At 43.4% G+C, this 19,357-nt stretch overlaps 2 protein-coding genes across 5 annotated transcripts in view; one reads left to right on the forward strand and one right to left on the reverse strand.

The window, feature by feature from the left end:
• SIAE (sialic acid acetylesterase) overlaps positions 1-4,338 on the forward strand; it is a 36,285-nt gene extending 31,947 nt beyond the window's left edge. For all 4 annotated transcript variants that reach the window (XM_043874294.1, XM_043874304.1, XM_043874275.1 and 1 more), the window contains exons 8-10: positions 425-582; positions 1,561-1,753; positions 3,672-4,338. In XM_043874294.1, the coding sequence (XP_043730229.1) occupies positions 425-582; positions 1,561-1,753; positions 3,672-3,923 (603 nt within the window). In that variant the 3' untranslated portion in view covers positions 3,924-4,338. The remainder of the gene's footprint in view (positions 1-424; positions 583-1,560; positions 1,754-3,671) is intronic.
• Positions 4,339-7,739: 3,401 nt separating this feature from the next.
• Positions 7,740-18,592, reverse strand: TBRG1 (transforming growth factor beta regulator 1). The gene is made up of 9 exons (XM_043874316.1): positions 18,190-18,592; positions 16,537-16,607; positions 15,759-15,991; positions 15,035-15,171; positions 14,593-14,739; positions 10,923-11,020; positions 10,588-10,698; positions 10,058-10,200; positions 7,740-8,096 (listed from the first exon to the last, which is right to left on the reverse strand). The coding sequence occupies exons 1-9, from the start codon at positions 18,337-18,339 to the stop codon at positions 7,951-7,953; spliced, it is 1,236 nt and encodes a 411-aa protein (XP_043730251.1). The 5' UTR covers positions 18,340-18,592; the 3' UTR covers positions 7,740-7,950.
• Positions 18,593-19,357: the final 765 nt, after the last annotated feature.

A 19,357-nucleotide genomic window follows, 5' to 3' on the forward strand; every position in this document is an offset into this window, starting at 1 on the left:
TGTTCTGTGGCCACCTCAGGGTTCTGAGAAGACAAAACCAGAAGGCAAGCACTCCTGAGGCAGAGACTCAGTAGCTGCTCACCGTCACCTCAGCTGCATGCTGTTTGTCAGAGCAGATCACAGGCTTAGCCCAGGTTCAGTGCGAGGAGAAATAGACTCCAGGTCTTGCTGCGAGGAGGGGACTGGAGGGGCGGAGTTCCACCCCGGCTTGTGGGATGAGCGGTTCAGCCACGAGGGTGAGAGACTCGGTAAGAACGTGTTGGATCAGCCCGTGGGCGAGTGAGTGAAGCAGAAGCAGGGTCTGCTTGTGAAAGACTCCAGTGTAGGTTTCTTTTCAAAATTTTTTTCTTAATGTTTTTCTAGCTTTTCTGAAGTGTAGGTTTCTGATGCAGTGAAGTTCTGATGCACAGTGTCTGCTTTCTAGTTATCTTCCTATTTGTTTGATGAAGCCCTGGATGATGGACTTCCCCAGATCCGTTGGCATCAGACAGCCGACTTTGGCTACGTCCCCAACCAAAGGATGCCCAACACCTTCATGGCTGCCTCCGTGGATCTCTGTGACAGGAACTCACCTTTTGGCAGGTGGGTGCTTCTCGGGCTTTGCTTGAACAGTAATATGTGTTCTCTGTGGCCTTCTCTTGATGTTCATTTGTGAGGGGACCTAAGGAAGGGACCCTCGAAGCATGATTTATCTATCATTCATACCCTGGATGTGCTACAGTAACTAAAACCCCTCCCCTCTCCTGGGCCTTGATGCCACCGAACCTTATTTCGTGTTGACACTCCATGTCCAAAGAAGGTCCACCGAGGGGCTTTGCTGTCATCATCATTCACAGATCCAGAGTGCCAGAGGCTCCGGGGCATCTGTGCTTCCATAGCTGCCTGACGGTCTCATATTCGCAGCTGGATGCTTCCACCTGAAGCGACACAAGTCTCTTTTGCTCACATTGCACTGGCCACGGCAAGTCCCATGGCCATGTCTATTTTCAGTAAGAGCAGGAAGTGGAATTCTACCACAGACTCAGAGGAGGACTACCGGGACAGTGGTGAACAGCCCCGATGACTACGGCCTACTAGCTGTAGGATACCAGGGACTGTCAGTGTGACATGGAGCCCAATGCAGAGCGTCCCGATTATAGCAGGAGCTTGAATGAATATTTGTTTTTTGAAAGAATGAATGTTTGTTAAGTGAACACATAAAACCTGGAGGGGGCCAAGTAATGAAAAACTGATTCAGATGAAACACTCTGAGAACTTTGAGTGCTTGCAACAGTCTTAGGAGAGCTCTCCTTGGTTAGTTCCAAAGTCTCCCCTCCCTCCTCCTCTTCCCTTATTCCTCCCTTCCAAGCCATCAGTTTTTTCAGGGTTGTTGACGCATAGAAGACTGGTCTGTGGTTACAATTCACCATTTCTCTTAGGCTGACTAGCCACAGATCACTGGCTATTAGATTCAGTCTCACCTTCTTAAAGGGTTCTTTGTATAAGAGTTCCTTTTTTTTTCCAAATATGACTATTGTTGAGCCCAAACCTGAAGTTCTCTCCCTGTTCTTCGTCCTGTAGCATACACCCTCGAGATAAGCAGACGGTGGCCTACAGGCTGCACTTGGGGGCCCGTGCCTTGGCTTATGGGGAGAAGTTGATCTTTCAAGGACCACTGCCTCAGAAGATAGAACTCCTGGCCGACACGGGGCTGATCAACCTCACATATTCCCAGCCAATCAAGGTGCAGAGGTGTGACGACAAGATATTTGAGGTGAGAGTTGCAGAAAACAATAGGGGTTCATCCTGTGTGGGGATCAGGATTTCCTCCACACCGAGGCTCATCTCTAATTATATACGAGGCAGGTCTTGGTTGGTCAGGGGCTAAGTTTATCTCAGAGTGACAAGTAAGCAGCTCTTGTTTCATTCACTTAGAGGCAATTTTGATGGGACAAAAGCTAATTTAAAAATTAAATCAATATTAAATAAAAATATATAGACATGTTATAAATCTATTTTTATTTTATAAAAATATATAATTTTATATTTAAAATTTATAAAATAAATCGAACAAATAAGTAACTTAAAATAAAAAATTATTAAAATTAATTAACAAATTAATTTAAGAGTTCGTATTAAAAAGATATGCCTTTTGTATTTTCCCTCCCAGAGCAACCATTTTTGCTCAGGACAGGTAGCATTATTTGTGGGTACCTATTTGAAAGGAAAGGATCCTGGCTGCAGAACATTTCCCTCATCCTTGGACATCTTTTTTTTGTCACACTATCCTAAATTCTGATTTTGAGTTTAATCTCTCCTTTAAAAGATTTAAGTGTGGTGATTTGCAGCTTAGTTTGAATTACTGTAATGGGCTTCCCTGGTAGCTCAGCTGGTAAAGAATCTGCCTGCAATGTGGGAGACCTGGGATCCATCCCTGGGTTGGGAAGATCCCTTGGAGAAGGGAAATGCTACCCATTCCAGTATTCTGGCCTGGAGAATTCCATGGACTGTAGTCTGTGGGGCTGCAAAGAGTCAGACATGGCGGGGCGACTTTCACTTTGACTGTAATGGAACTTGCTTCTAACACCTGGTGAGGATCATTTCACTGCGGAACTGGGGTTGTTGATGAAACAGCTTATTTAGGAGTCTCCTAAGGTTGAAGCTTCCCTGGTGGCTCGGTGGTAAAGAATCTCCCTGCCGATGCAGGAGACTTGGGTTGAATGCCTAGGTGGGGGATTCTGATCCCCAAGAGAAGGAAATGGCAACCCACTTCCAGTGTTCTTGCCTGGGAAATCCCACGGACAGAGGAGCCTGGTGGGCTACAGTCCATGGGGTCACAGAGAGTCGAACACAACTGAGCAACTCAACAACAAGGCCAGGGTGGTGGCTGGAGGCATCCCCAGGTGGAATATTTAAATGAGTGTCTTTGGGAGTCCTGGGGGGCGGTGAGTGAAAAGAGGGCATTGGAGGGACAATGAAAGAATGCAGAAGACAAACTGTAATTACACAAGAGTTCCTGGGGCTGTTCCTGCTCTGGAATCCCCCTGCCTAGGTGCTTACTTACCACCTAACTCCACTTAGCTTCCCTGGAGGCTGGGTTTTAGGTGAGTCCCAGCTCCCTGGAATCTGTGCATTCCGAGTTCCCCTCTGTAGTCAGCTGCTGGCAGTCTGCCCACTGCCTGGCCCTGGAGGCTTGAGTTGGGGCCAGGACAGATTTGAACCTTTGGGAAGTGGGTATGTTAACACTCCCTTCACCAGAATCGCTTTCTGACTTGAGGACAGCTGACCGTCCACAGTTCCATGTGCCCCTTCATCTTCCCCCAGCTCCCCTGGGAGTCCGAGAGCAGCCCAGAGGCTGGCCTGCTCCCCCAGACTCCGGTCTGACTGGTGGGAGGACCACAGAAGACTGCTCAGGGGAGCGTTTCCTAAGTGCTTCATGTCTCCATGCTGTCTTGTCTGTCTCAGTAACTTGCTGTTTTATTTCTTCATCACAGCTGTTTATCTTGTGAACTTTTATTATCGATCTGTGGCTGTGATAACCAGACCCAGTTTGTCCTGGTTATTGTAGAAAACTCGTCCTTGGCCAAGAGCAGCCCCATCTCTCCCTTCAGTCTTGTCTGCAGAGCAGTCCCATCTCTTGGCACATCCTCCCAGCTATCCTAACCATTCCTGTTCGTGACTCTCCTGTTTAGGTCTCCTGTTGCAGTGACCACCAGTGCAAGTGGCTTCCGGCTCCCATGGACACCTTCTCCACCCAGACCCTGGCCCTGAACATCACGTCTTGTCATGACACCCCAGCTGCTCTTCGGTATGCCTGGACCCCATGGCCTTGTGAATATAAGCAGTGTCCCCTGTACCACCCCACCAGTACCCTGCCAGCTCCTCCCTTCATTGCTCTCATTACAAACCCGAGCCCTGGCTATCGCAGCAGGACTGCTAAATGATTTCATAGCAGTGTAATCATGTCTTAGACACAAGTGTGGATCCTTTAGATTTGGGTATTTAGGAGTTTAAATGACAACTACTGATTTTTAATGGAAATTAATCAAACTGCCTCATTGACAGCACCCGGCTAGCACATGGCTGTTTCCATATTCTAAGATGCCAGGGTGGTAGGCAGATGGAACGCTTGCCTTATGTCCTCAGCCAGGCCAGGTATCCATATTAGACTAATTACCAACTACAAACAAGTTGAACCTGTCATTCACTTCCTTCATTATCTGGAGTGAACAGTCTTTAACACTTTTGTGTTACCTCTAGACTGTGGAAACTCAGGATTGGAAGAGATTTCAAGGCCATGGAGGCTGACTAGCATTTACATGTTTGTTTTTTAATAAAATCTGACAAGTGGTTATCAAATTTCTGTAGAGTTTCCATTTACACTTCCCAACAGTTTTTCCTCATGTGGAACTGAAATGTTTCTTTTGGTACACAACAGTCTTTCAGAGAATTGAAGATGGCCCTGTTTTGTGCTAAGCCAAAACCAATTCTGTTCCTTCAGTCTAAATGATAATGTGAACGTTTAAAACAAAGAAACCACAACCACGCGCTGGGATTTTGGGAGGTGTGAAGGGACAGCCAAGAGGTGGCAAGAGAGAGGGCGAGGTGGAGCAGCGCGTGCGGGAACCACGTGACTGCAGAGGTCACAGAGCGGTAGATAGTGATATCGGGCTCTTGACAGGTAAGAGGTTTAACAATGAAAATAATCCAGCTGGGAGAACAAAGAGAGTCTTAAAATAAAGCTACATGATAAGCATTTAGAAAAATAATCCAGATGGGACAAATGTGAAAGAGGGCTTTGGTGTATACTGTGAGAATCATAATGGTGTTTCCTGGCTGATTAAAAACAGCTGATGGCATTTGATAATTGTCACCTATTAAGAAGCTGGAAATAAAAGTATCATCCTGAGTCATGGGTACACACTAATCTCTAGACAAAACTGCATTTGGAACAGGCTTGCAAACTGTCCTTTGAAGCTGAGAAAGGAGCGAGATTTATCTGCGAGTAGTTTCCATTGTCTTAATGTGAAAAACAAGCGCAGAAGCACAGGCAGCACTCCCCACACCTGCCCCAAGGCGTCCTAGTGTAACTGAACAGCAGGAGTGCTTTGTTAGTGCCAGGATTTTATTTAAAATTTTATTTATTTTTAAATTTTTTGGCTGTGCCACACAGCAAGCAGAATCTTAATTCCCCGACCAAGGATTGAACCCGTGCCCCCTGCAGTGCAGTCTTAACCACTGGACTACCAGGGAAGCCCCAGTACCAAGATTTTAGTTAGCAAAAACCAAAACAGCTATGCAGCATGCAAGGAACTTTGGCTCCTTTGAGGACTTCTAGCGTACAATTAACTTCTCATACTTGCACCTTGGTCTCTGACTCATTTGACCTCACAGAAACCACAAACCCTGCACCAACTCCTGAGGAAAAAAATGAATCTACTGTCTACCCCCAACATAAGAGGCGCTCAGTAGCTGTTCTAACCTGGAAGGAGCAAGAGACGGCCAAGAGCTCTAGGCCCATGTTCCCTTCACTCCTAGTAACCTAGGGCACACCATATAACCAGTTAGGTTTAGGTAGTGGATATCTTAATGCAAAGTCATGTGAAAATTAATTTATTTTTAATGGTTGAATAACTTAAAACATTCTGTAGAAATTCAGTTTATTTTCCAACTGAAAATAATACTGTTTGAAAGTGAAATTTATGATCACTGTAGAAGACTTGGATGCTAAAGAAGAGTATAAGCAAGTAAAAATCACTCCCAAATTCATCATCTGGACACAGTGTTTTGGTGAACATCACTTGATTTGTTTGGGTCACATTTTACATACCACTACACGGGTATATTATTTTGTAATTGGTGTTTTTGACTTATTCTAACAAAATAACTTACTTAGGTAAAGTGAAAAGAGATTTCATTTGCTTCAGTTTGTGGGTGCCCCATACTTTAACCAATTTGCTATTAGTGGACATAGAGGGTTTTAAACTAATACTGTGATAACTGTTAATGTCAATGTCATTCTGCACTTAATCTCTTAGGGTCCTTAATGTGGACTAACAGGTTTAAGGATAAATACATTTAACATTTTAATACCTACAGCTTAACCCTTCCAAAGGATTCAACAGTTGACATTCCCACCAAGGCAGAGTCCGGTATTTCTGCCCTATTCTCACCAACATTGAATGTTGTCAAACTTAAGAAATCTTTAACAATCCAATAGATGAAAAAAATTTTAGGTGTATAGCTACAACAGTGTTTTTCAAGTTATTTAAAACAATGATCCATAGTAAAAACACTTTGTATCATATATCCCCATGTGCATCATGTGAATGGGAGATAAACACCTATATACACAGTATAGTTGAATTCAACCTTTCAACATGCAATGCATTCCAGTATGTTGTCTTCTAACTTAGTTTTAAAAAGACGTGGGTCTTGACTGACTGCCAAAGTTGAAACAACTAACAAGGTTGAGCTTCTAGGGAAGCTACAAATGGATACTTATTAAAGTAAGTTAGCCCATGCACTAACTTATGGGCTTCCCTTGTGGCTCAGCTGGTAAGGAATCCACCTTCAATACAGAAGACCTGGGATCGATCCCTGGGTTGGGACGATCCCCTGGAGAAGGGAAAGGCTACCCACTCCAGTATTCTGGCCTAGAGAATTCCATGGACTGTATAGTCCATGGGGTCACAAAGAGTCGGACACGACTGAGTGACTTTCACTTCATGCACTAACTTATAAAAACTCTTTTTAATGTCTTTCTTAAAATGAAGCTCACTGTGAACTTGTGATTAACTCGGGCTGTAACAGAATGGAAAAATATAGATTATGCAGCAGATACCATTTCTGTGTTAAGTGCAAATGGGTTCTGGCATCTGATGCAGAGAAATAAAATGAAAAACATGCAACAGTTTTGAGTGATCTCCTTTCTATCCCTGATTTGCTATTATCCAGATTTTATTACATTTTTGCACTGTAAAAGTTATACAAACTTGTAAGACCATAACTAAGAGTCATAAAATTAACATTAGTCACTTCAGCTTCTGATACGTTATGGTGGCCAGTGTGATGTGCACTAAAGGCTGCATTTGATCCGTCCCTCGGCTGTCCAGATACAGTCCCATAAAGTGCCAGGCCCCGTTTGTTTTCTCCCTGTTAGTGGCGGTGGATTGTAGCACAGTGACAACTCAGCTCTCACCACTCCTTCCCCATCCTTCTACCTCTGGCCTCCTTTGGTTCCCTCCATTCCAGCCAGCCCTGGTTCCTGACTGGATGATAGTGAATCATCACACAAGGTACTATGGAGGTGAACTGGCTGGGTTTCAGTGACAGGGTAAGCCTCTACCTTAATGCTTTAAGTGGAGTCCAGAAAATTCTGTTACATAGAATGCAGTGTTATTACACGACTAATGAACTGATGGGGTGAGTCTGTTATGGAGGATGGGAACCAATCATGTTATTTGTGTTAATGTGTGGCTTCAATGTATTCAGTGGAGCCACAAAGGGGATGTAGACAAGGCTAGAGATGACTTTTTGGATCCTCTTGTGAAATGTGAAAAAGAACAGTGGGCTTTGGACTGGACCTTCCAGCTTGGGGATGAGTAGTATCTGATTCTGATCACACCAACATGAAGATAAAGCAGCTGCAGGGGCTGAGACTTACAGTCAACGACCCAGGCTCAGAATAAGGGCGGAGGGTTGTCAGAAGGTGTAAGATTCTGATGATATCGTGATGACAACAAGATGAAAATAAGCAGAACTGTCAACAGAAATTTATTACTAAAAATAAAACAGTTGAAGTTTTTCCCAGGAAAGCTGTCACCATGGGAACCTCTGTGACAAAATGTGTTAATTTACTATCTTCTTCACTCCTGAGTTGCTGCCTTCTTCTATATAATCTAAGTGTTACTTAGTTTAAGCTAAAATACCCATCCTGATGAGAATGATGTGGTATCGATCCCTTTTACTTCAGTCCGAAGACTGAGATGGGCTACATGGCGACGGAGACTTCAGGTGCTGTAGGTGAGCATCTACCAACGGTTCATGGGTCAGAAACATGGGTTGGTAAGAAGACACAAAGGCTGTGGGCTGAAGCTCCGGGAGGTCCAAGGATCCTGGAGAAAAAAATTCCTTGAGTTCCACTGCTGCCTGGGAATCTTAGGAGACTGGCTTGATCAGACACATACATATCCTTTTAATTCTTTCAACTCCTTCACATCTGTCAGCCCAATTCTGACCTTGTCTGATGAGACAGGACAGATGTTTACTTTTACAATGATGCAAACTGGCTGAAATACAGCAATTGGTGCTGGGAAAGCTGGAGAGTCACATGTAAATCAATCACAACCCCACACCCTACACAAAAATAAACTCAAAATGGCTTAAAGATTTTATATAAGACATGACACCATAAAAGTCCTAGAAGAGAACACAGACAAAACATATGACATAAATTGTATGTTTTCTTAGGTCAGTCTCCCAAGACATAAGAAATAAAAGCAAAAATAAACAAATGGGATCCAATCAAACTTAAAAGTTTTTGCACAGCAAAGGAAACCGTGAAACAAAAAGACAACCTATGGACTAGGAAAAAATATTTACAAATGATGTGACTGACCATAGTTTTGTTTTGAAAACATACTAATAGCTCATACAATTAAAAAAAAAAACCCAACTGAAAATGAGCAGAATGTCTAAATAGACATTTCTCCAAAGAAGAAATACAAATGTCCAATAGGCACATGGAAAGATGCTCATCATCCCTAATTATTACAGAAATGCAAATCAAAACTACAATGAGGTACCACCTCACATTAGTCAGAATGGTCATCATTAAAAAGTCTACAAAATAATAAATGTTGGAGACTGGGGAAAAAGGAACCCTTCTACACTGTTGATAGAATGTAAGTTGGTGCAACCACTGTGGAAAACAGTATGGAGGTTCCTCAAAAAACTAGAGTTATAAATATGATCCAGCAATACCACGCCTGAGCATATACCCAGACAAAACTCTAATCCAAAAAGATATGTGCACCCCTATGTTCATAGCAACATAATAGCCAAGTCACTGACAGATGAATGAATGAAGATGTGGTATGTAAACATATATACACATACATACATACAATGGGATATGTCAGCAATTAAAAAAAAATGAAATAACGCCATTTGCAGCAACATGGATGGACAGAGGTTATACAAAAGTCAGAAAGAGAAAGACAAATACCATATGATATTGCTTAAATGCGGAATATAAAATACAACACAAATGAATATACCCACAAAACAAAAACAGACTCACAGAGAACAGACTTGTGGCTGCCAAGGGAGAGGAAAGGACTGGGAGTTTGGGATGAGTAGACCAGACATGCAGACTAGTATATACATGAATAAGACGTATGGGTATCTTGTGGATGGATGGATAAAAAACCATCCATGATGGATAAAAAACAAGGTACTAGTGTATATAGCACAGGGAATTATAGTCAATATCAAGCAACAAAACATAAAAGAATATAAAGTATATATGTATAACTGAATCAGTACAGCAGAAATTAACAGTGTAAATCAACTAAAATAAAATGTTAAAAAAAGAAAGAAAAAAAAAACTGTGGCTGAAATAGATTAAGTAACTTGCCTAAGGTTACAGAGCACAGTAGGCAAAGACAGAGAAGTTAATTCTTCTCTCATTTCCAGTCCAGAGCTCTCCCTATATGACTACTCCCATGCTGGATCCCCTGATCACTCCACTCATTTGTGGGGGGAGTCCATGGAGCACAGGCAGGACCAAGGCCACGGATCTCCTCACTACATGTGATGTTTCCCACAGTAAACTTCCCCTGAGAGTTCTGCTGAGGACTTATCTAGCTTAGAAAATGAGCTGCCCTAAGCTCCTCGTGAGCCACCCCAGGATCTCAGCCATGCCTTGAGACTTCTGCTAGGGCTACCTGTGGCTGGAGCAGGGAAAGCCTTTGTCACTCACTGCCCAGGTCAGTGGGATACTCAGCGATGAAGGAAGAGGGTAGCTTAAAAATGGTCAACTTGCAAACCAGAAGGGAAAAATAAAAAAAGATACCTTGTAGAATGGGATCACTATGATCTTCATCAAAGCTATGTCTCTGAAAGGCTTCAAAGCTTGTAGCTATGTCATTCTCTAGCTGTTCTTGTGGTGGCGGGCTGTCTCCAGGTTTGCACACGTCAAACTTCACCCACTGGTAACTGCAGGGCCAAAGGGAACATTATTGAGTCATCTTTTGGCTGTTAACAATCCATTCGTCCCTCCAAAGGGATCAGGTATTTTTTTCCTTAGGTCTCTCCCATATATATCTGAAAAACATATCAACTAACTAAAATTGAAAAGCAGACAGACAGGCATCTCTAGTGACACTTATTCTGCAGGACTTCCCCATCCGTTTGCTGTCGTGATGCACACAAATGATAAGACCTCCAGGACAGCGGGGTACCGTCCACAGAAGACAATACTGTGCCTTAGGTACAGAAGCAGCTCAATAAATAGAGGAACAAGCAGAGCAGTGACCACCAGTTTAGTCCCTGGCCCACAGATCATGGAGCTTCTTTCAAGGAAATGGATTCGATCCCACTTACTTGACACATTTCCGAGCTCCTGGACAACTCTGGATCAGGTTGTGGATGGTTGGATGAGAAAACCCAAAAAAGTCAGCTCCGGACGGATGCAGGTCGGATATTAGTTTTCCCCTAAATGGAAGAGAGAGAATTTTTGCTTGAGAGATGAGTATGAACACACAGAGCAGTCTTTCCTGACTTGGCGAGTTTGGAGACTGTAGCTGCCAAGATAGGCCAAGGACACAGGCTAGCTTTCTATATAATAAGGGATCTCTACTCATTAAAAACGAGAGAGAAGGTCTCACTGTACCCCAACTGACCTTTCTAGCCTGCTTTCCAGTTATTGGTCAACTTACATAGCCTCACTGATGGTCTTGAGCAGCTCTGCGTGACAGGCGTCAGCGGAGGAGCTGATGATAGCATTCTGGGGGTCGTCTTCAGGAACAATTTCAAACTGAGAAAGATAAAGGAGCAATGAGCCCAGTCTTCAGGGAGAAGGTGGCAGAGTCACACTGCTGCTACTGCTATTCTTCACTCTGGAACCTGAAGCAAGGTGTACCTCTTGTTTAACAGTGTCTTGGCTGTTAGACACTCCAAGCCACAAAACAAAGGAAGGTTTTCAGCTGTTTGATTCTACACCGTTTGTTTAACTACTGTCCTGAGGGCAGTGCTTAATTTTTCCATATCTTTCCAGATGCTTTCTTATCCACTAACATATTTATAAGCTATAAATACAGATGATATTTTAAAACAAATGAGATTGTTCTCCACATAATCTTATGTTGATTTTACACTAGGAAGAGATCTAGGCCATTTTGACTAAAAATCCCCATTTCACTTTATCTGTAAAATATCTTGATTGTTTATAAAAAGAAACTGTTAGATCAAGATTCTACTAATACTGAAGAATTTTTGCCAGCAAAGTATTTTGTAACAAGTGCGATCTAGCCAACAATTCCCTGATGAGTTTTCTATACTGTTTAAAGACTTCTGGCAAAAAAAAAAAAAAAAAAAAAGAAAATTAAATTCTTTTCTGTAACAGGTTCTATATTTAGTCAGTTAAATTCCGTGACCAACTGGTTTTCTATAAAGTTCAATTAAGCAGTTTCCAGTCTTTCAAAGTTTAATCAAATTATTCCACACAGGATTAATCTATTTTCTGTATATCTCTCTCTATATATACCCACACACATACACACTATATGTATTTATATATAGTATATATATGTTTACAATTATGTGCATTTATAATTTTTTTTTTTTTTTTAGAATCCAAAACAAACCTTACCGAGTAGCTTCTACTACTGTTAGTTTTCTTCTGTGGTTATAATTTCATTTGATTCAATCTTCCTATGTCAAATTTCAGAGCTCTTTCTATTTTGTCAATAATAAATTATCTTGTGAGTAGTTTCAGTCAGAATGGTTTTGTTATTTCAATGACATACGTTGCAAATTTAACATTCTGATGGTTTATATTGATTTCTCAGCTAATTCATGAAAAAACTGTGAAAAATTATCTTCAAATATTTCAGGGCTGCTCTTCTGATATTGATCACGCCAATTCCAATCTTTCATATTGTGTGTACACTTATATATCCTATCTGAGCAAAGCACAGTTAAAAGCCTAAAATGTATTATTTTGGTCTTGGGATCTTTCTCTACTTCATTCTTTTAAGTGTTGTATAATATTACACAAGGTGGATATATCTTAATTTTTAACCATTCTCCTACTGATGGATATTTAGGCTACTTTTAAATTCTTGCTATTGCAAATAATGTCGCAATTATACTGTTATATCTAACTCTTCTGTTCACATTTGCGCATTTCTCTAAGACATTCTATAATATCTAGAAGTATCCTGGATCAAAGATTCACACATTAAAATTGTTGATACTACCCCAGCAGCCTTCCAAAAAAAGAAACTTTCAATTTTCACTCCTACTAATGCCATTTGTACTTGTTTTCCTACACACTGGCCAACATTTGCTATTATCTATCTGATATTTGAGTATGAGAAAAATAAGATCTTTTTGTTTTATTTTCATCTCCCTAACTACAAGTGATGTCTGCTCTCATCGACCATCTGCACTGTTTCTGTGAAATACCTGTTTTTTTTTTTTTTTTCCTCATCTGATTGCTTTTATATCTTAGACTACAAGAACACTATCTGGATTTTAATCCACTGTGATATGTTTTCTTCCTGTTTGTTGCTTGAGTTTTAACTTTGATTATGGTGGTTTTTGTCATTCAGAAGTGTTTAAAATTTTAATAGTCAAATCTGTTACTATTTTCCATTATAGCTTCTACTTTTCACATCTTGCTAAAGAAAACCTTTCACCTCACCCTAGGACTATAAAAGTATTGTTCTATGTTTTAACATATTATAGTATAGAACATTCTATGAAGCTAAAGCAAATAAAAGTCATATTGGCATTTATAGTCAAATAGATGAAATAGAACTGTCTGGAAACACAACAAAGTATTACACGTATTTATACATTAAAGGTGTCACTTGATGTCACTTAGGGAAAATAATGAAAGCTCAGTCTGTGGAATTTTCTAGGCCAGAATACTGGAGTGGGTAGCCTTTCCCTTCTCCAGGGGATCTTCCCAACCCAGGGATCAAAACCACGTCTCCCGCACTAGACGCAGATTCTTTACCAGCTGAACCACAAGCAAAGCCCACTTCACTTCACTTCAAAGATGTCACTTGATATCAGTTAGGGAAAAAAATGAAAGCTCACAAAGTACCTGAAAATTCTGTCTGGATGGACTAATGGCTTAATAAAAGAAACGAAAAACCCTACAGAATCTGTGTTTTTAAAAATATTTCAGCATTTGTCTTTCAGGGCTCCCTTGGTGGCTCAGATGGTTAAGAATCTGCCTGCAATGCAAGAGACCCAGGTTCAATCCCTGGGTTGGGAAGATCCTCTGGAAAAGGAAATGGCAACCCACTCCAGTATTCTTGCCTGGAGAATCCCATGGACAGAGGATCCTAGTGGGCTACTATTCATGGGATGGTAAAGAGTTGGACACGACTGAGCAACTAACACTTTCAGAGGGAATTAAGGACCGGCTTGTTGGTTGCCATTTACATTCTATTAGGATTCTGATTAGACTTTCCTTAAATACATAGACTTGTTATAAACACTGCTACGACATCAAGTCTGTCTGTTCTGTCTAAAGAGAAATGCTGCATGGCCAAGGTCATCAGAACTCTCAGCTGCATTTAAGAGCCTTCTAACAAGGATAGGAGGGATGCAGTATTATCCACAAGTGGCAGACAGGCTCTCAGCTTCTGCTCAAAGCTTCCACCCCATTTTCCAGCCATCTGTATCATCATCAGACAGCGAAGCCTGCAACTCTGACAACAGTCTATCTTCCCCAAGGATCAGAGGACATGGTGTAGGAAAATGAACCATCTTGAACCATGTACTGAGAGGACGTGCAGTCAGGGACTTCCCTGGTAGTCCAGTGGTTAAGAGTCTGCCTGCCAATGCAGGGGACATGGGCTCAGTCCCTGGTCCCAGAAGATCTCACATGATGTGCAGCAGCTAAGCCCATGCGCCACAACTATTGAGCCTGCATGCCTAGAGCCCATGCTCCTCAAGAAGAGAAGCCACCACAATGAGAAGCCCGTGCGCAGCAATGAAGACCCAGTGCAGCTGAACATAAATGAATAAATTAAAAAAGAAAGAGAGCATGTGCAGTCAAAAGTGAATATGTAGTTTCTCTGCTGCCTCCATTTTAGTTCCACCTGAACTGGCAGAGTGTCACACTAATCTTCCATGAGTGTAAGCATACATTTCACACAGGAGCAGTCTGGTCAGGCCTCACATGGTCACCACTAACGTGAGGAGCAGAACAGTTCGGGGGAAGGGGTGTCAGTCGGGGAATCACACGGATGCAGATTCATATCCCGGCTCCATCAGTTACTGGCAGAGTGCCTGTCACAGAGAAGGTTCTCAGAAAAAGAGGGGGGAAAAAAACAAACAAAACCCAGCAGTTATCCTTAGGGCGGGTACCTGAGGCTGCGTGCCACCATCTTTGATCTGACAGGTATACAGGCACTCCTGGTCTGGACTCCGCATGCTGGCATAGACCCGAGTGCTGCAGTAGCCCACGGGGTAGATTGCAGTCTCGTCATGGAAGCCAGGTCGGTCGGTGATGATCTAGAAAAGAAAAGATCCCCCCAACTTGCCACTGAGGTCGCCAGAGAACCTAAAAACCCAGGGTACTGTGGAAGCCTCTAAAACCATCTTGGGGCTGCAAAGAGTGACTCAGATCAGACAGACAGAGCTCAGGATGTGTAGCCGATGAAAACAATCTGCTTTCCTAGGGACTGGAGGTTTTCAGGGGTTGCTCTGGATCAGCAAGGGACTGCTGCTAATGGGAAAAGGGAGGGAAGACTCAACCCCACTCCCGAATCTCTGCTTCTCCTTTCTCTTGGTCGCTGGGCTCACTCACCTCCCCCAGGCTATACACTGTTAGGCCCCCCAGTCCGATGGGGAACACAGGCCGTCCTGAGGGGTCCAGGGCAATGGGCTGAACCGGCTTGCGAGCACCTGCCTCCATTTTCTTTTTCTTGGATGTTTTCTTCAGAACTGAAACGCAAATCTGGGGTCACCCACTTTAGGCCCCTCCCAATGCTGAGGGGAAGGGAAAAAATTTACAGGATGCTAAGAGCAATGAGCCAATCCTGGTTTTACGCACACACTGAAAGCGCACATGGGGCTCTTCCTCAAAGCCCTGTTCATCTTTCTAACCCACCCACCTGGCTGTAACCAATTTCAGCCTCAGTGCTTAGGATCTAGAAGCCTTATATTTTGTAAGGCCTCTGGCTTCACTTATAAGGTCAGCAATTTCCCAAGCCATCTGTGTGCTCAAAGGCCACCGAGCCCATTTCCCTGCCTCTAGGAAAGACTGAACTGGAGGCTCCCAGACAGTTGGGAGTGTAGGAGAAGTGGGGGAGACCCTGAACTGCTCCCATTATGTTTAATCAGGTCTCACTGTGAGTCCTCTACCTGGAGTGGCTTGAAGACACTTGGTTTTCACGGGCTTTTACCAGGGGTGCTTAAGGACCAGTGAGACTTTACATCATCTCTGTGGCCGAGTGTCTACCAGTCAGGACCAGGTTCTTGTCATTAGTTGCTGAGCCACCAGGACAACTGATATCCTCTCCCCAAGGTACCTTCCAGTTTGTTGTTCTCTTTGCCTTTTTCTTTTTTCTCCTTCTTGGATTTCTTCCCAAATGGTTCCTCAGCCCCAGTGGTTGGCCCAGAAACCGGCCCAGCTCCCTGGAGGGTTCCCACAGAGCTGGCCACACTGTAAGTCAGGGGCAAACTGGAGGTGTGGGAAGGAGCTGCAGCCTGTACGTCCCCTTCAGTTAGGGCCTGCAGCTGGAGGAGCTTCTTCAGCAAGTACCTGAGGTTGGGGAGGAAAGGAAGCAGGGGTATAAGCTTCTGTTTTGCCTCATATTTTATTCTGTCCATATTTTATTCAAGCACTAGGAAGTCAGAAGTACATGCAGAGATGATCACAGTCACAAAAGTAAAGTTCTTATTGACCCCTGGGAAAAACGAAGCTCTAGAGGATAACGCCTCAAAAAGCTAAGGATAAAGGACTACAGTGCAGCCCTTCTGCATATGGAGAGCTCTTCTAACTGGATGCTGGAATATGTTAGGCTTCCAAAGGGCACATATCAAGAGCTGCTCACTCACAGAGTACTACATACTGAATAAATATTTATAGAAAAAATGCAGCTTTTTTTTCTTCCCTGGCTTTTATAATAGCAGAGTTATAATAAGATTACTTATTAGATGTGGTCAGAGGGTTTGTCAGAAAGATGGATCACACTGGTGGCCAGTGCAAAGTACAAAAATCCTGATGGAGGAAAAAACCCCCAAGAGCACCAACACCATATCAATCACCAAAAATATGATTCTGAACACAAAGTGACGCCAGCTCACCGTCTCTCTTCTTTTGCTTTAAGAAATTTTTCTTCAAGACGAGCAATTTCATCACAAATAGCAGCATTTTCCTTGAAGACAAATTTGGAATATAATCACACAAAAGGAATAAAAGATCAAAGTACACTGAGAAGAGGAACTATATTCTAAACCAAAGAGGTATGTGTTGGTAGGGAGAAGAAGAGCCAGTCTACATTGCAGACAAACTGTAAACAAACCTGTAAGTAAAGGTATGGCCAATTTCTCTTACGGGCACAGTAGTAATTTGGAAACTGCACCACCTCTGAGTGAAAAGGGGGAGTTAGTAATAATTTTGCCAGAACAATACAGCAAAGTAGGGTTGTCAGGGGAAAATCAACACATACGGTCACCTTAATTAAGGTCGACTTCAGCAGTAAGAAAGCCATACTGCTCAAATCTATAGATACTTTAGCTCAACCCTTATAACCATGGGGAGCGTCCTCATTCCCAAGTGCCTTGACTCTTAGGGAGCTTATAAATCCAACCTAACCCAAAGCAAACCATGCAGTAATGAACCTTAAAGAGAAAAAATCTGGATGGAACAAAATCAAGTCTAGTCTATAAAATTTTAAACTTCATAACCTATTTACATGTATTCAAGCATCATCTTTCTTTACTGATGGCTCCATTGATCTCCCAAACATGAGTCCTGAGGAGACTGTTTCAATCTGGATGGTCCACAGTTGGGACCTCAAATGCTGAACGATCAAAACAATACCTTTCTCCTTCACAAAACCTTCTTCATGGGTCTGATGGAACCAACAGCCTAATAATACAGGTGCCAAGCTTTAGGTACCGCTGATATATAGGGATAAAAGAAAGGCAACATCAATTAGATACCAAATCCTTTTAATTCTGCTTTTCTTACTTTTCTCCAGTGCACACAGCAGGTGCCAAATAAATGTCCTCAGAATAAGTGTTCTATTTCCAAACCTTTCCCTGTGCGTCCAAAAAAGCTAAGGGATGTTCAAATTTTGGTATGCGAAGAGGTAAGGTGTTGATTTACATGTGGGAGGACATTTGAGATACTTGCTATCTCCAAGCACTGAGCTGCGCTTGAGCAAGCCACAATATCGTCTAAGGGTTGTGGCTGGCAAACCAGAAAGAGTTCATTCATTCAATAAAGCCGGTGCATCTACAATAAAAGCGGGGACTATTGAAAGCTTCATGTGCCTGTTCAGGGAAGGGGTCGGCTGTGGGTGTGCGAAGTGCATGGGGGGAAACAGGCTGCGGTAATGGAAGTAATAAACTAGAATCAGGTGTTTGACTTGTTGGAGTCAGGGCTCTACCACAGTTCTCAAGTTTCTCTGGAGAACCAAAGGCATTTCCAAGAATTCTGTGGCAATAACGATAATGACTAAAGCTTACTGACACGTCTTCTAGGTACTGGCCCCTTAACTTTTCTCATTTAATCTTCATTAACTCAGCAAGGTAGTTAGCGGTCATTTGCAGACGAGGAAACAGAATTACAGGAATTACCTAATTCGCACAAGGCTAACAGCAAGTAATGTACCCTGGAAGAGCTAACATTCTATTAACACTGCCACTCTGGGAAGGGGAACAGTTCGGGGAAAGATTTCACGAGTTATGAGAGGCTACAAGTGGAGAAGGCCCGAGCGGCGGCATACTTACAAACACCGTGGCTTTGGCCGCTCTGCGTAGCCGCAGGTACTTGAGCCGGTACTTCTCGTTCTGGCTCTTCTTCGGGAGCTTTTTCATCCTGGCCTTGCTGGACTGCAGCGGGTCTCGCGGCGAGGAGGCCAGGCTGCCCAGCAGGCTCATGGTCCGGCCCCGCTATGGGGGCTCCAGGGCGCGGCCTTCATCAGCCCTTTCACTGAGGAGCGGCCCTCAACGGCGGCTTGGTCTAGTCTGGGCGGGAGGGAGCAGGACTCTAAAAACCGACCTCTCTGGAAGGTTCACCAGGCGCCTGGCTAGGCCAGAAATCCTATAACCGAAACGACTCCAGCCGCCTCCTGCACTTCCGCGTCTACCTCGGAAGCCTGTCGCGACCGGAGGTTACGTCACGGCGTCAACCTCACGTAATTTCCGGTGCCGGGAGCCGGGCGGTCTCGGCAGGGTGGATCCGCGGCTCCGGAGCCGGAGAGGAGGGCGGGGCCTGGTGAAGAGGGAGAGCGGCGGGAAACGACCGTTTGAGACATTGTGTACATGCGTGTGTTTAGCAGGCTTGTTACTCTTGAGCTAAAGACCAACACACAAAAATCACACGGTTCGTAAGCCCAAAGTGTTTCAGCACCTCTTTCCCACGTTCCTTAGACTGGCCTTCCCCGTTTTTACGACGCGCTGGAGCGCCATAAGGGGACTACTGTTGTCTTTGCTTCTTTTCTTCATACAGCTCGCATAGATGTTTCCTGAGGGCCTAGTACGCTATCGTTTTACTGGGATTACAGTGGTAAATAGAAAAAAGAAGTCCCCTGCTTTCAGATTAGTAGGGAAGATGGAAAGTTTAACGGGCACTTTTAATAAGAGGCTTGCACTAAGTAGGCACTCTGTAAATATTTGCGTAAGGAAACCAAAAATGTGTTTCTGTGCTTAAACTTACATAGCTCTAACTCTGTAACCAAGGTCTGCCTGATATCATCAAATAAGTAGAATAGACAGTTCTTTAGAATGCGGTATTGGTAACTGTACTGGGTTGGAAGGTAGAAGGCTTGCAGTATTCTTCACCACCGCCCCCCCCCCCCCCCCCCCACCGCCATGCCACTAACTAGAGTGAGCCTCTGGGTCCCAGGCTTCTCAAAACTGAGTAGGCTGTTTAGAATGATGAGGTGAAAGAGAGTTA

Source organism: Cervus elaphus, chromosome 2 (genome assembly GCF_910594005.1).
Source record: "Cervus elaphus chromosome 2, mCerEla1.1, whole genome shotgun sequence".
NCBI lineage: Eukaryota > Metazoa > Chordata > Mammalia > Artiodactyla > Cervidae > Cervus > Cervus elaphus.

What these genes read in the sequence shown, in the direction of transcription:
- TBRG1 (XM_043874316.1), bottom strand. Translation starts at nt 18,339, where the DNA reads ATGAGCCTGCTGGGCAGCCTGGCCTCCTCGCCGCGAGACCCGCTGCAG. An exon ending in AGAGAACAACAAACTGGAAG is followed by an intron (nt 15,172 to 15,758) that starts GTACCTTGGGGA and finishes TTTGCGTTTCAG; the next exon opens with TTCTGAAGAAAACATCCAAG. An exon ending in AAGACCATCAGTGAGGCTAT is followed by an intron (nt 10,699 to 10,922) that starts GTAAGTTGACCA and finishes TCTTCCATTTAG; the next exon opens with GGGAAAACTAATATCCGACC.